Raw genomic sequence first — 16,047 nt, 5'->3', positions numbered from 1 at the left:
TATTTTCCTTTATTAAAGCACACAAGTAGCCAGCTAGGAAATGGTCATTTGCACTGCGATAACAGTAAAATCATACCAACGCAACCAAGGGGAGATTAAAGAGCTTGCACTTAAACCGATCACAAGCCTTTAACTCCAGAGGCACAGTACAATAAAGCTTTGCTTTCAGGTTTTTGTTGCTCTTCTTATAACAAACTCCACTGAGCATTGAAACAGAATGCCTGAACACATCCACTGCAAGGGCCACGAAATTACCCAAAAGCTTAGTAAACACACATTTATCGAGTACTTGATTATGTGAGATCGCTGCAGCATAGTCATTATAACAAAATCCTTATTAAAAAAATGTCAAACACTGTATTTTGTTTTTCAGAGGACATGAATCTATTTAAAAACCCAACCCAGAACTACAAAGGGAGGGTGGCTGTTCCTTAGCCAGCCACTAACGAATGCTCTCCTGCTCCCTAACGGCACTGCAAGAAGAGCCCAGCAGTCGGTTCCCAGCTTTGTGCACAACCTACCCAGCACCCCGGATGCTCAGACCACATGACTGATGGGCTGAGAAGACTCAAGGTTGCTCACTTACCCTCCACAGATAAAACGACTCACCAAACTCATCTTTTACAAGGGCGTAGATGCAGCTTGCCAGCAGCACGGCTCATGGGGAGTTCTTCACATGCTTAGGGGTTGTGCGAGATTTCCTGATGAGTGCTCGGGGATAAATATCCATTGCAAAGTGCTTAAAGTGCCCAGATTTCCTCCTCCCCCTTCATTATTCAGGGGAAGTGTTAATTGCTAAGTTTGCTCTGGTATCCCTCCAGATTCCAAATCAGATGCTAATCAGCATAAAATTCCTCCTAGCTTGAGCATTTTACAAGGAATCTGGGTCCTACTCGTGGGACACTGGAATTGTATCTATATCTCAAGCCCAACCAGAAGGGAAACACTCTACATAGAAATATAACATCGTATTCTTTTATACAGCATATATAAAGAACATGACAGCATTAGAGTCTTGGCAAATCAATACATTAAAAATACAGAATCTCATAGACCAGAGCACAGGAAAGATATTCACATGAAATCTGTACAATCCGGATGACACAACCAGTTCTCACGCTGGAGTTGACCTCCCATCTCCAACTGGAGGTCATTGCTTTGCTTCCCCATCAGCACTACCAGCCACCACTGCCCAGATTTCCCTGGTTTATTGTGCTACAGGGAGAATACAAACCCACTGTCCCTGCCGCACGGAGGGCACTCAGTGGTTGAGCTTATTATAAAAGTAAATTGCAGGGCATCGCATTGTACACAAAGCTCTGGCCTACTGGGAGATGGAAAAATCAACCTTTAGTCAGCAACCCAAGCTTGGTCAGCATCCTGGATCTCATTTCATTAAAAATATAAACCACCTTTTGTATGGTTTGTGCACCGCTTATCTCATGTGAAGCGGGTGAAGCTGTTCGAAGCTGCCCCTCCTACCAGAAATGCCCACACCTTCTGGAGGAGCTGCTGTTCCGAGTTCCCTGAAATGTCTTTCCCTTATACATAAATACATGTGTATATAGGCCACTTCCTTCCTCCTCCTCCACTGAGGAGGATCCCCAAGGCATGCTTGGCAAGATGAAATCCTACAGTATAGCTGTACCTATAATGCTATGGAGAAGTCTATACACAGACACGTTCTGTTTGTTATTACAATGGAAATACAGGCTTAAAAAAAAGCAATAGCAGCATGTAAACAAGGATTTGAGTCCATTTTAACTGTCTTTTCCTCCTCCTTTTCCGAGCTACATTGATCAGTTTTGACAGTCCCTTCTCACCACCCTGCTCCTCTCTCAAGGTTCTACTGCAGATCCCATCTGTGGGAGCTGGTGTTGTCCTCTCCAGGTTCTCAGTTTGAATTTCCTTTTCCACCAGCTCCCTCCTCACATCCTTCCTTTTGTGATGACTCATCCTGGAGATGATCTTGGGTTTTTTGTCTGACAGCTGCTGGCCACTTTGGCTTCGTCAAAGTCTCATTTCAGAGTGATGCCGCAGATCTAAATCCTGCACGCCAGTGCCTGGTGAGACACATGAGCTGTTAGCGCCTTAAACAGTTCAGGCAGAAAAAAAGAAATGGAATAGTTTGCATCGTGTCTGTCTCCCAGGAGCAAAAGTGTACATCCCAGGAGCAATGCATGTTGTAAACCCTTAACTCCTGAATTCTCAATAATGTTCCAAACCACCAGGGTTTCACAGGAATCAAAGGGCTGATTTCAAACCTGTTCCTCAGTGCAGAGTGCACTGGAATTAAAAATGCATCAATTGGGCTCTTTTTCTTCATGCTCTTGCAGTATCCGGTTTTCCCAACCCCCAAAATTGTTTCCTCGGTTTCTCGCCTCTCAGTAGTGAGGTCCTGCTAAAGAGCTGTTATCTGAGTTAGCTCTGATGTGGGGGTGGTTGGACTCCGCTGGGCGACAGCCACCATGGGAATTTCCATGCCTAGTCAGGCCGGATTGTTAGTCCCCTCTGAGTTCTTGCAGGCATAGGCCACATCCTTGGCAATGCTGCACATCCTGTTGGACATCTGGAGCTCGGTCCTGAAGGCAGTGGGGAAGCAGAACTTCTTGAAGCACGCCTTGAAGTTCTCATCTAAGAAAGCATAGAGCACGGGGTTCAGGCTGCTGTTGGCATACCCCAGGGCAGTGCAGAAGCAGGAGATTGCCAGCTCCAGCTCGCTTTCTGCCTTGGCACCCAAGCACTGGACCAGCACAAAAATCTGGATGGGAGTCCAGCAAATGATGAAGACTGCCACCACCACCAGGACCATGCGGGTGATGCGCCTCAGGTTTCTATCCTTCTCCTTGGAACCTGAGAGGACACGGACGTTCTTGAGTCTTCTAATCATGAGACTGTAGCAAATGGTGATTATCAACACGGGAATCATAAAGGAGAAGAGAAAGACACAGATGCCAAATACTGGATCCCAGTAGTCCACAGGTGAAGGGAGTTTAATTAGACAATCAATTTCTGCAAGTCAAAAAACAAAAAGGAAAGGAAGATCAGCAAACCCTTATGAAGGAGAAAAGCATCTGCACAATCACTTCAGTTTAGGCATGTTTAGTTCTATAAAAGCAGTAGCAGCAATGCTGAGAGGCAAGGGCAAAAAGAGAAGAGTTAAAATGGCTTTACAGCAGAGACCCCACCACACCGGTGAAGCTGGTACCCCTCCCCAATGGCTTTCCTGGCCACTAACACCTCCCACACCATGGATGCATTTTTACTGACCGTTGTTTTCATTCTCTGCAGACCCCATCACCATCGCTGGGATGCCAAAGACAGAAGCCAGCGCCCAGATGCAGACGTTCACCACTTTGGCCTTGTGGGGGGTGCGGATGTCCAGTGCTTTGATAGGGTGGCAGATAGCAATGTAGCGGTCCACGCTCATCATAGTCAGGGTGAAGGTGCTTGTGAACATGTTGTAGTAGTCTATAGAGATGGCAATCTTGCAGAGGACATTGCCAAAGGGCCAGAAGCCCAGGAATGTGTCTGTACCCTGGAAGGGTAAGGTCATCAGACACAAGGTATCAGCCAGAGCGAGGTTAAAGATGTAAATATTGGTTGCTGTCTTCATCTTGGTGAATCTGAAATGTCACAATGAGTAACGGTTAGAGCTCCACTTGACCACAACGCACAAGACACCAAACTCTACTGAAGAGGACACTCTGCTACTTTAGGAAGGAGATACTGTATTTCTCTTACCTAACCGGAGACTGAACACCACTCCCTCTTTTCTACCTCCTACATGCTTATCAACATGCAGTTAAGCCCAGCTCCTACAATGATACAGAGTCTTCACAGTCTCATGGGCAGAAGCTTATTCCCAAAGACTGCAGGTGAGGACAATGAAAGCCTGAGGCGGTCAAGTCAGACCGTGCTTTTGAAAAATTGCTTCAGTCAGGCTAATCTAGGATTTCATCACATATAGTTTCATTATTATAAATATTGGTGGGAGTTTTACCTGGTAAGCTGATTTGAAAAGCATTATGTGGTCCAAGAATAAGTTGATCAGCTATTATGTATGGCTCATAGCCAAAGGCTATGACTGATGTGAGCTATCAAATCAGAACAGACAAGATGGCCAACCCTGGCCAGTGGAAGCTAAAGACCACTGAGAAACAAGGTTTGTACCATAAATCAAAATATCACAATGAAATGTTCTAAAGAAAGGGGCATTTTGGGGATGAAGCCATGAGTCAGCTCCACTTCAAGAGGTTTTTGTCATTTCTATATAACTTTTATCAGAAAAACCAACTGCCTCAAAAGAAGATTCACTTTGCTTTAATGGCAATCATCTCCTTTTCACACATGGGAAATGATGCAAAGAAAGATGTGATCACCTACCCAAGGATACATGCAGAGTGTGCAGAAACAGAAACTCAAATGTGACTCTGACCACACTCAACATTTCAGCTCCAGGATGTTCCTCTCCTGGGCAAAATAAACTCTCATATCAGTGTCATTTTCCAGTTACAGCTCATCTATCATTTACTATTCTAACAGCCCTGGCAGAAATGCTGCCAGAAATGGCAGACAATGATGTGTGTTATTAACAGAGGGCAAGTTCAGCTGAGGGTACCACTTAAACACAAACTACTGCACTATTCACAGTTTGATGTGTGTTGGAATATTATGGGGTCTGATTTGACCTAAAGAGCACTTTTTGTCAGATTGATTCAGAACAGCAACACCCCAGCTGCGCTCCTCAGCACTGTATCCTTCCCCAATGATCCCAGTCTCATCTTTGATAGATTATGTGAATGCTTGGAGGAACATTATCACTGCCAGCCTCTGAACTCTGCTGAGATACGTGGCAACCTAGCCAGGATTGCAAGAGTAATAGCCCAGGAATCCACAATCCAGGATATAGTCTGGGATTTTAACCCCTCAAAGCTCATCTGTGCTTGTATTAGAAGTCAGGTGTTTGATAATAACTTCAGAAAACAAGAAGAAATGATCCCAATTTGACCTTGAAAACCAAGGGAGGCTCTTGGAGCAGGTGAAAGTTGTTACAAGCTCTTGAGGTACCCACGTAAACCTGAGTCAGGCTCCTCCTGGGCCAGAAATCAGAGCAGCTGAACAAGACAGTGGGTTCTTAGAAAGCCAGCCCAGACCAGATAACCTTACATAACCAAAGGCAGTAGAGGAAAAATACCAACATCTTTCCTATTGTGAGTGGATGAACAAGCAAAACACCTCAAAAATCCAACACAGCCAGGCAGCTGCTAGGGCTTTGGAATTTCCCAAGCAGAATGGCACAGACAGACAGACTCCTGTGCTGTGAACCACAGAGTTCTCACGGTGGGTCAGCACTCCTTTCTTGTTTGGATCTTTGCAATTGGCATAAATGAGGAAATGAACACAGAGAGCATGAGATGGTCTATGACAGGATTCACTCCCCCTCTAGTACAGCAGAACAAGTAATTAAAACTAAGAAATTAAATCACTGTTCTTTATCAGGCAACACAAAAATAAATATTGACAGCTTAAGCTTCATGAAATTATTCAGTCACCTAAGATTGTCTCTCTAAAGGTCTCCTGCGAGCTGCAGTCTTCCTTTATACCTCACAGACCCAATTGGGCTTGCCCAAGCTTCCCAAAGGTGAAGCTTGGTCTAGATCATCCTCCCAGGCAATTGAAGGCAATTCATCCACATGCCTCTGACCCTGAATGCTTTTACCAATATTAAAACTTAAGGGAATAACTGCATTGTTGGACCATGATGGACAACTCCACCACCATGAAACAGAAAAAAAGCATCCATGGGGGACAACGTTGCCTCCTTGCATGCTGCCACAGTCCCAGCACAGGGATAAATTGGGGGTATTGATGGTACAGTGGAAAAAACTGGTCGGATGGTCATATTCAAAGAGTAGCGGTCAATGGCTTAAAGTCCAGATGGAGATCCGTGATGAGTGGTGTCCCTCAGGGGTCTGTACTGGGACCAGTGCTGTTCAATATCTTTATCAATGATATCGACAGCGAGACTGAGTACACCCTCAGCAAATTTGCAGCTGACACCAAGCTGAGTGTTGTAGTTGCTACACTGGAAGGACAGGATGTCATTGAGAGAGACCAGGACAGACTGGAGAAGTGGGGCTATGAGAACATCATGAGGTTCAACAAGGCCAGGTGTAAGGTTGGGGCAATCCCCATTTTCAGTACACAATGGGGGATGATGTGCTTGAGAGCTGCCCTGCAGAGAAGGACTTGGGGTGCTGGTCTATGAGAAGCTCGACGTGAGCCGGCAATGTGCCCTTGCAGCCCAGAAGGCCAACCATGTCCTGGGCTGCATCAAAAGAAGTGCGGCCAGCAGGTCGAAGGAAGTGATTCTGCCCCTCTATTCCTCTCTTGTGAGACCTCATCTGCAATACTGTGTCCAGTTCTGGAATCCTCAACATAAGGTGGATATGGAGCTGTTGGAACAGGTCCAGAGGAGTGCTACGAAGATGATCGGAGGGCTGGAGCACCTCCCATACAAGGAGGAAGAGTTGGGCTCATTCAGCCTGGAGAAAAGACGACTCAGAAGAAATCTTATAATGACCTTCCAGTACCTGAAGGGCCTATAGGAAAGCTGGAGAGGGGCTATTCATAAAGGCTTATGGGGATAGGACGAGGGGGAATGGGCATAAACTGAAAAGGGGCAGATTTAGACTAGACATTGGGCTGAATTTCTTCACCATGAGAATAGTGAGACACTGGCACAGGTTGCCAAGGGAAGCTGTGGCTGCCCCATCCCTGGAGGTGTTCAAGGCCAGGTTGGATGGGCCTTGGGCAGCCTGGGATGTTCCTGCCCATGGCAGGGGGGTTGGAACTAGATGATCTTTAAGGTCCCTTCCAACCCTAACTATCGTATGATTCAGCTAACCCTTAGCTTGGGCTGTGCAGATTCCAAATCTTCAGCTCTGTCTTGCTCCCCTCCACCCCAGGGCACCTCCGCTGTTCCACTCCTCCAAGAGATTTCTCACGAAGAATTCAGAGTCCAGATACAATTGCTCAGCCTGGCCCTGCAAAATCAGCTCTCCCTTGATGCACAGATTCTCTCTGCTGCCCCCCTTTCCTCACTCTCTCTGAGGTGCCAGCAGAGCTGCCTTTCCTCACTCCCTCCACCACAGGGACGCACCGGGGTGGCAGGCCACCACTTAGCTCCTTCAACCCACCTTCAAGTGGATTTTAAGGCTGATTTTGCGCTCTTGAAAGGTAGCAAAAATAATTTACAGCTAATTAATTACTTCTAGCTCCACTTTCTCTCCACGCTGAGAGCCAGCAGCCATTATTCCAACCAACCAATGTTCCCAAACATTTCCAGAATGTTCTGTACAAACAAAAATCAATTAATCACTTCTCTGTGGATTAACTTCTTTTTCTTCTCCTCTGGGAGCTGAGAGTGTTCTCTCTTAATCTGCACAAAAAAAAGACAAATTAGCCTCCCAGGCTTCAGGAGGCACCTAAGGTTCCTCCACAGCGTAGCTCCAAAGTGGAAAAGCCATGGCCTCCATGGAGGAATTACCTCCCCACTGAGCCATTTTCTCATACTACGCTACGGAGGCTATTTCCTAACGGAACATCTCCCACAGGGTGGTTTTCAGCTCTCCATCCAGCTCCACCTTTGTCACAAATGTAATCTCTTTGCTCTGCTGTTTTCCTGGCTGCTGAAGCCTAAGAGGAGAGGGGAAAGGCCTGAATATCAGCTCAGCACTCCGCTTCCCTCTCCTTTTTGCTGAGTGGATCCCAAGCAGCATCACCTGAGGCTTTGCCTCAGGTGCTTTAGCGAGGGGAACCCACAGTCTGGGAGAGAAGGGGATGGGTAGGAAACCACTCTACCATATACTGGTCTTTGAGATCCTGTTTCTGGTAAGGAGGGATTCTGTCCCTGGCTGAGCCTCAGAATGAGCTGCAAACCAGTTGTTTTAGCACCAGCCCCTCCTTCCTACCCAGCCACCATGAAGCTGCAAGACAGTGAGCACCTCCAGATGCTCCAGGGCTGAGGACCAGTGGCTGCAGCAAACCTACAGCCTGAAACAGGGTTGCAGATGCTGGGGGCAAAGGGGACAGAGATAAGCCTGCAACCCTGGGGAACCGCGAGCATTATCTCCAGGAGCTATTTGCCTCTTGATTTTCATATTCATAGCTCCAGCTAATTGGGATGCAGACAGTGCTGTTCACCTTCAGCAGCTTCCTCCATTCCCACCCCTCGCCCTGGCATCAGTGACAGCCTTTGCTGCCCTTCCCAGACACACAGGGAAGACAAAATGGAGCAGAAAAGGCTCAGGAAGGCTTTTTGCCAAGCTGCTTCCACCTTCTGAGAGTGGAAATCAACATCGGTTCACGTCTGCTCCCAACCTGCTCTTAGCCTGTGGTTGTATGAAGCTGATATTTGATCTGGCACGTACCGTCATGATTTGTGTCCTCCCAGCCATATACCCACACTGTGCTCTCCACATCCCTGCTGCTCCGAGCACCATTTCAGAGCCCCCTCATCCTGAAATTATCCAATTCGAGCCAGTTTATTCTTAAAGGTTCAACAGGCCAGAAAAATAAAGAAAAAAAAAGCACAAAAAGAGAGAATATAGAGACAATTTAAATCACTTTAGACTATAAAGCCAGATGCTACAGCAAAACTGCCAGCAACACCATACATAAAAGCCCATTAATTACCTGGCAGGATAATGACTGACTAGCAGGGGTTAAGGAGTCTGCCGCCAGCCAGGGTGAGCAGCAGCCCTTTGGGACAGATGATTTTCTTGCTCTTTGAGTCTCGCTGCCATGTCTGGGTGACCACTGATGCCTTCCCTCCTTAAGGCATTCTCTGGGGACCAGCACAGACAGGAACATTGTGTGCCCCTGTTCATTACTACGCAGAGGCTGGGTGGCTGCTGCAAAGGCTTCTGCAACTCACCCAGGGACTCACAAGGGTGATCATGCAACCCCAAGTGGCCACCAGGAAAGGTGCTTCTGTCTATGGAGGGTGTTCAACAGCATCCATCCTGCAGAAAGACGCTCTCATCTCTCTTCATGTGCTGGATCTGCCTCTACTGAACTGCTCACACACCCAAATGCTGCTGGTAATTGCCCTGTCCCTGGAAAAGCACTGGGAACCAAGAGTCCTACATCAAACATCACAGCACTACTACTGCACATGGGCAATTCATAGAATCATAGAATGGTTTGGGTTGGAAAAGACCTCAAAACACATCCAGTTCCAATCTCCTACCACAGGCAGGGACACCTCCCACAGCATCAAATTGCTCCAAGCCCCATCCAACCTGGCCTTGAACACCTCCAGCGATGGGGCAGCCACCACTGCTCTGGGCAACCTGCGGCCAGGGCCTCCCCACCCTCATTGTGAAGAACTTCTTCTTAATGTCTAGTCTAAACCTTCCCCCTTCCAATTTAAAGGCATTCCTCCTCATTCTATCTCTCCATACCCTTGTAAAAAAAATCCCTCCTCACCTTTCTTGTAGCCCCCCGCAGGTACTGGAAGGTCACTATAAGGTCTCCAAGGAGCCTTTTCTTCCCCAGGCTGAACAACACCAGTTCCTTTCCACTCATCCCACTGAAGCCAGGGGAAACCAAGAGCTCTCCGGCACATATTGCAATCACAGGAGCTGCATTAGCAAGAGCTCCACACCACTGCTATACGCCATTCACCTGGGCTCATGGACACCTGGAAACAGCGGCGATGTAGACCTGCCCTTTGCAGCAGGTCCCTTTCCTGCTCACCTTGCCATCCTCTCCTGGCTCCAATCACTCTGCACAGAGCCCTTGGCATAGGTTTGCCTTTTCTACAAATTACAACAATTGGCCATTTTTTTTTTTTTGGCCAGGAAAAACTAAAAGAGACTAAACTGGAGAGGGCCGAGCTCTCAGGTGGCCCTGCTGGTGTCTGCTGGGTCCATGCTACACTAAACACTCACTCAATTCCAGCTCTGAGATGCACAGCTGGTCAAGGCTCTTCCCTTGGAAAGTCTTCTATTAAGAAATCAGCATCTCTGCAATGCCACAATTAACTTCATTTCCCCCATCTCATCACAGCCAGCTGCCCTCACCATATTCTCAGGAACTGATGCAGTTTTCAAGCAGAAAAATAGCTGGCACAGCCATCCCCAGGCAGGCAGCCAGCCAGCGCGTGCACGTCCCCACTACATCCCTTCTCCTGAAGCTTCACCTGGAAGCAGCAAATGGAAGTGTAAGAGCCTGACAGCCTAAATTTCCCTAAAAAGCTGCTTAAAATACTCTGAAACAGTGTTATTCAACAGGGAGAGCTGAGCATCCCCAGTACTTCGCAGGACTCCCAACAGAGAGCTGCGGTGGCAAAGAGAAGTGCCCAAGAAATAAGGCATTATTCCCCCAGGGGCCTGATGCAGGTGAGCAGAGCCAACACCAAGGAAGGAAGAGCTCCGTATCATCACTGCTGAACATTGTATGGTGGAACTGGGGACAACAGAGGACTCCCTAAACCAGAAGCTTCTTGTTGACCATGGTCTCTTCTCTGGTACACCAGTGGAAGCTTGGGGCTCTGCCATTTCCCATGCAGCAACACTTTGGTTGCTCTCATGTATGGATCGGCATCACCTTCAACCCCATGGGTCATCCAACATTGCAAGAACAACACATACCCTTTGCCTTTTCTTTCTAAAGACAAAGCTCTTGGGCATCTAGCCTTGCAGAATTCAATTAGTAGCTAAGACGGACCTCAGCACCCTGGTTTTTCCCACTCTCCCCACAAACCCTCTCTGCCTCGTGCTCTTCAACTCCTTGTGTCATATTCATTAAAGAGCAGTACAGGAAAAACATGTAGGAGAGAGCAAACAGCAGAAGGAAGAAGGGGAGGCATCATCCCCACTGGCAAGGAACTCCACAATGAGCAAGCAGAACAAAGCCACAGACAAGGCAGATTTCCACAATAGGACCTTTCAGTCCAGAAAATCGTGTTCCCAACAAGAGCCCTTCTCGGTCTTATCCAATTAGCGCAGCTCAGCACAAGAAGAGGATTGACAGTCACACGATGACTGGCTCCATAAATTAATCATTCCAAATGTTAAATCACTCCATATCCAATAGACTTGTAGGCTGGCTTCTCCAACAGAGGGTAAAACCCAGAGGAGGCTTCAAATTCATATTTTTGTGTGAAATACTGGGACATTTTAAACTTCTCCCTTGGTGCTGAAAAAACTCGAAGAGGAACAAGAAACAAGCCTTCCTAATGCCTCCAATTTCCTCAAGTGCTGATATTAGAGTTTTTGTATCTCCCACCACCCTCAACAACAGGAAACAATTGCTGTCTATGTCACTGTGCCATTCTTTTTCTGGACAATAGACTGTTTTCTTATGGGTTACGCTGTTGAAGACTGGTTATCCCTGGGGAAATATAAGCATGAAAAGAAAAAACAGCTTTTGTGGGGTACACCATACCTGCAGACAATAGGGGTAGAGCACAGAGGGTTTGTCAGTCTTTTATATATTAAAGGAACATATATAGCATTTAGACCCCCAAGACGACTTACCAGCAACCAACCTTCAACCTACTGAAAAAGATGCTATTTAATGGGTGAAGACCAGAAGCACCAAGGCTCCAGTCTGGGGAGAAAAATTTGTGCTTGAGAAGTCATAGAATCATAAAATGGTTTGGGTTGAAAGGGACCTCAAAGCTCATCCAGTTCCACACTCTGCCATGGGAAGGGACACTTCCCATTGGATCAGGGGCTCCAAGCCTCATCCAACCTGGCTTTGAATACCTCCAGGGATGGGGCAGCCACCACTGCTCTGGGAAACCTGTGCCAGGGCCTCCCCACCCTCACAGGAGGACATTTCCTCCTAAGATCTCATCTAAAAGGTCATTCCCTGGGTACAACTCAGCTTTAGTCTGAGCCAGTACTGAGCTTTCAGAGGACACTGATGGGGAGAACCAGGGGGAACAGCAGCTCTTTCATTGCACGCTCTGGTTCAGTCACAAAGTTCCTCAGCACACATTATTCCAGGTCCCTTCCAGGCTCACAGAGCAGGTTTTTTTTTTTGAGAAAGCCAGAAATGAATCCCCCAAAAAGAATACCAAATAATTAAAACATCTATTAGCTCTTTTATATATACAGTGGTTTACTGGATAAGCAGGAAACCAAAGAAGGGGAAAAGGCCTGGGGGAGATGGGGATGACACCAGCCTTTAGTTTTCAACTGTTTAAAACCAGAGGACAAAAAAAAAAAAGTTACATTCCAGGGGGAATTCCAGTGCTAAATCCCACTTTGTTTTCTTGGGTCCCATTTACCCAACTGGAAGGTATCAAAGCCAAAAAGGAGGAGAACAGAAGGCAGCACTTTGAAAGTGTTGCTCCTCATAGCCACTCCACAAGTCCACCCCAACCTGAAGGCTGGTTTGGGACACCGCATTCTTGGCAATACATCAGCCCCAGGCCCCAGGCACGAGCTGGGAGGTTCCTGCTTCCCATATCCCACAAGACGCTTGCAGACAGGGAGAAGATTTCTATGTAGGTTTCTCCGTCTGAAGCATCCTTAAGGTTCATTTATGGATGCAACATGGACTCCCTTTCCCTACCTGCACACCAGCTCAGTGATTCTGAAGGAGTTGCATCGCCACAGGACAGGGACTTCTCACTCAGAGATTCGCTACTCACCGCTCGCTCTTACACCCACAAACATCGTGCCTACTCGAATGATTGCTACTATGTGGAATAGCAACACAAGCTCTCCAAACGTGGCACTGCTGCACTGCAAACCTCCTCTCTCCATCTCCGGACACCCCAGGGCTACCACAATCCCTTCTCCCTGCCATAAACTCCTCAGCAGGGAGAGCTCAGACAGACTGCCTGATGAACAGCCTGTCACTCTGCCCTCCTAGCAGAGATTTAGCCACCGTTCACTGGCCTGTGACACCAAAGACTTCATTTTGAAGCATATCCCCTCACCGAGCTGTGTGTATTCAAGGGAATGATGCTCTGGAAACAGCAGGCATCCTGGAACAAGCAAGAAAATCTCAGTGTCTGAATACCTGCTAAATATTTTTGTCCTCCATTGGAGGAGAAAACTAATTCGCCCTGTCTGTGCTTGCAGCATCCAACTGCTCCAAGACACATATAAAATGGAAGCTCACTCCTTAGGATACAGGAGAAGGAGATCAGAAGAGGATTGCTGGCACTTGACACAGAATCACAGCCCTAAAGGTGCATAAACTTATTTTGTACTTGTAGGGGGAATAGGGGCTTTGATCACAGGAAATAAGGGGATTTGAACCACACCAGAACCAAACAGGGAGACTTAAAATGCCAGCAACGCGCAGGGAGGTTGGACTCTGCTGCTGGGGCGGTGCATGCTCCACGCTCCATCCTTCTGCAAAGGTCCCCCTGCCCTCCCAACTTCAGTGTGAGGAGCTGGAGAAGCTGCCTTCATCTCTGCAGCATCCCATCACATCTTAGTCATGTCTATAGTTTCCAAAGGCTTGGAAGTCATCCATTTGTGGGGTACCTCGCTCTGAAAAGGAAGACTGAGCCTCCCAGGAGGCCCTTTCCCTTGCTCTGGAAAGCACCAGCTCCCAGACGGAGCAGCACCTGCAGCTGGGGTGCCAGACACAGCACAGGAGGGAGAGGTCCCGTTAAAGATCCAGCACGCCCTGGCAGTGGAACATTTTGCTCTCCCCAGGGATATCCAGCTCCCTGCCTGGCAGCGTGCAGAAGCCCCGTTTTTTGAGCATTTCTGATCGCTCTGTTCCATTCTCTGGGTTAAACTTTAGGAGGCACCAGAGGGCAGCTGAAAGCTGGTGGGAACCTTCATCACAGCCTAGGAAGGGAGGAAAACAAATAAAACCAAAACAATAAAACGAATGCCACAACTAAGCACATCACAATGACCAGGTGAAACCAGCGCCAGCCTGGTTTACCCATAGCAGGGATTTAGCAGGTGAAGGTCTGTCCCACTCCCAGCCCTCTCCGGAGCCTCCCTGGTGTGCTGTCTGTGCGTCCTACCTGACGATCACATACATGACGGAGCAGTTGCCCACCAGCCCCACAATGCACACAATGGAGTAGACAACCACAATGGTGATCTTGATGCTCAGCGGCAAGAAGCTGTCCGCCGTACTGTTGTTGAACCAGTTACTGGGGAGAAAGCTCAAGTTGAGCATGGAGGAGTCATTGAGCAGCTTTCTCAGGTCTGGGTCTTCCAAAATATGGGCAGGGAAGAGAGGGTCCATCCTGAAGCATCAAACTGTGACAAAGACCTGGGGCACCAAAGGGACAGTTTTAAGATCTGCTGTCAATCAGGTAACATAGGACCACAGCAAAGCGCGTGTGTGAGGAACACTGAGGAATAGGATGATTTATTGCCAGGGAGAGCACAGTCCCCCTCAAGCCTCCCCCTCCAAAGCATTTTAATGGGATGCAGCCCTGACAGCATAGTGCATCCCAAGCACACAGGGAGCTCATGCATATCTCCACATCACCAGCACAGGCAACATGCAGGCTGTACAATGCCATCCCTCCCAAGCCTTGGATGCTCCTACCTGCCTTTGCCAGCCCTGCGGGCTCGGTGAGTCCCCACGCTTCGTGCCCCCGAATCTCCCCTCTCCTCCCTCCCGTACCCTCCAAGAGCTATTATAACCTCCCACCGGGGCTGGGGGCTTGTCCCACCGCTGGGGCGCAGCATCCCAGCCCCGATAAAACAGCAGGAAAAGCCCGAAGTTGGAAATAAGCCCCTCTCTGGATGCTTACCTGGATGCGGGTCTCCCTCCTAGCACGGCTGCTCTCCCACCGCCGCATCCAGGCACCCCCGCGTCCAGGGGGGAACAAAGCCCAGAGGCTCCGCTTCGGGTGCAGGGGGGGAAAAGGGGCTGCTCCTGGCAGAGCAGGGATGCTGCCAGAGCAGGGGGTTGCACCCCGGAGCCCACGTTTTTAAGGAAAAGGGAGGGATGAAGAAGAGGGAGGGAGGATGGAGAGCGTCTGGGCAGAGCCAGCCCCGGCTGCTTGGCTTCTCCCACTGCGTAAGAGGAAAGCGGGAGGGGGAAGAGAAGAGGGAGGGGGAGAAGAAAGAACTAAACGCATCCAAGAAACAGCGAGCCCACACCTGCGAGCCCAAGGGCAGCGTCCCCCGCCCCCTCGGAGATGCCACCCCCTGTCCCACCCCGGGAGGGGCGGGGGGCAGCACCGCCCGCCTTTGTCCTCCCCCCGCCCTGTCGCAGCCCCCAGCTGCAGAGAGGATCCGCAGCCTACCCGGGGGGGGGCTCTCATCCAGCTGGGAAGAAGGGAAGGGGCACTGGGGAGACAGGGCTTAGGGAAAAGAATTCCTCCCCCCTCTCTGCAATCGTGCCACCTGAACGCTGGGCTAGCGCAGGAGAAGCCGAATGGGGAATTTGACCTAGAAACTGGCAAAAAATGCAAAGAGGGCTGAGAACTAAGGGGAGAAAAACTGTTATTGTTCGCTGTTCTTCTAGTGGCATTTGCTAAACGTCATTTTTGGAAGCCAGAACATCCTGCACTTAAGATCAGAGTTAGAGTAGCACATTTATTTCAAGAAGCTGCCGTGATAAATTCATTACCTCATGGTGGGGTGAGCTATGCAGACCCCACAGGTCCTTTCTGTTCCCAAGCTGGCTGTAGGGCATTAACCCAACAAACTCAGTGCGAAAAAGGTGCAGAGCCCCTCAGCTACGCCACCCCTCCAAAAAGGGTGCAAAGAGGTCATTGAGGACCATCCCCAGCTTGATCCCAGAGCAGGGGCACATTGACTGCAGAGAGCTAGAGCCTTACAGACTGGTGCCTCCAGCCATTCATCAACAGGCCATCCAGTCCAAAGGAAGCCACAGAGATGATCCAAGGGCTGGAGAACCTCTGCTATGAGGACAGGCAGAGAGAGTTGGGGTTGTTCAACCTGGAGAAGAGAAGGCTCCAGAGAGACCTTAGAGCAGTTTCCGGTGCTGAAAGGGGCTCCAGGAAAGCTGGAGAGAGGCTCTTGATCAGGGAGGGCAGGGACAGGAGGAGGGGGAATTATTTTCAGTGGA

General features: G+C 48.8%; 1 protein-coding gene across 1 annotated transcript; it reads right to left on the bottom strand.

Moving 5' to 3' along the window:
* On the bottom strand, nt 1-15,128 carry OPRL1 (opioid related nociceptin receptor 1). The gene is made up of 4 exons (XM_054081898.1): nt 14,762-15,128; nt 14,018-14,271; nt 3,271-3,626; nt 1-3,012 (listed from the first exon to the last, which is right to left on the bottom strand). The coding sequence occupies exons 2-4, from the start codon at nt 14,242-14,244 to the stop codon at nt 2,489-2,491; spliced, it is 1,107 nt and encodes a 368-aa protein (XP_053937873.1). The 5' UTR covers nt 14,245-14,271; nt 14,762-15,128; the 3' UTR covers nt 1-2,488.
* Between the last annotated feature and the right edge of the window lie 919 nt (nt 15,129-16,047).

The sequence above is a fragment of the Cuculus canorus genome, chromosome 16 (genome assembly GCF_017976375.1).
Source record: "Cuculus canorus isolate bCucCan1 chromosome 16, bCucCan1.pri, whole genome shotgun sequence".
In the NCBI taxonomy this organism is placed as follows: domain Eukaryota; kingdom Metazoa; phylum Chordata; class Aves; order Cuculiformes; family Cuculidae; genus Cuculus; species Cuculus canorus.
This window is presented reverse-complemented; position numbering and strand designations above follow the sequence as displayed.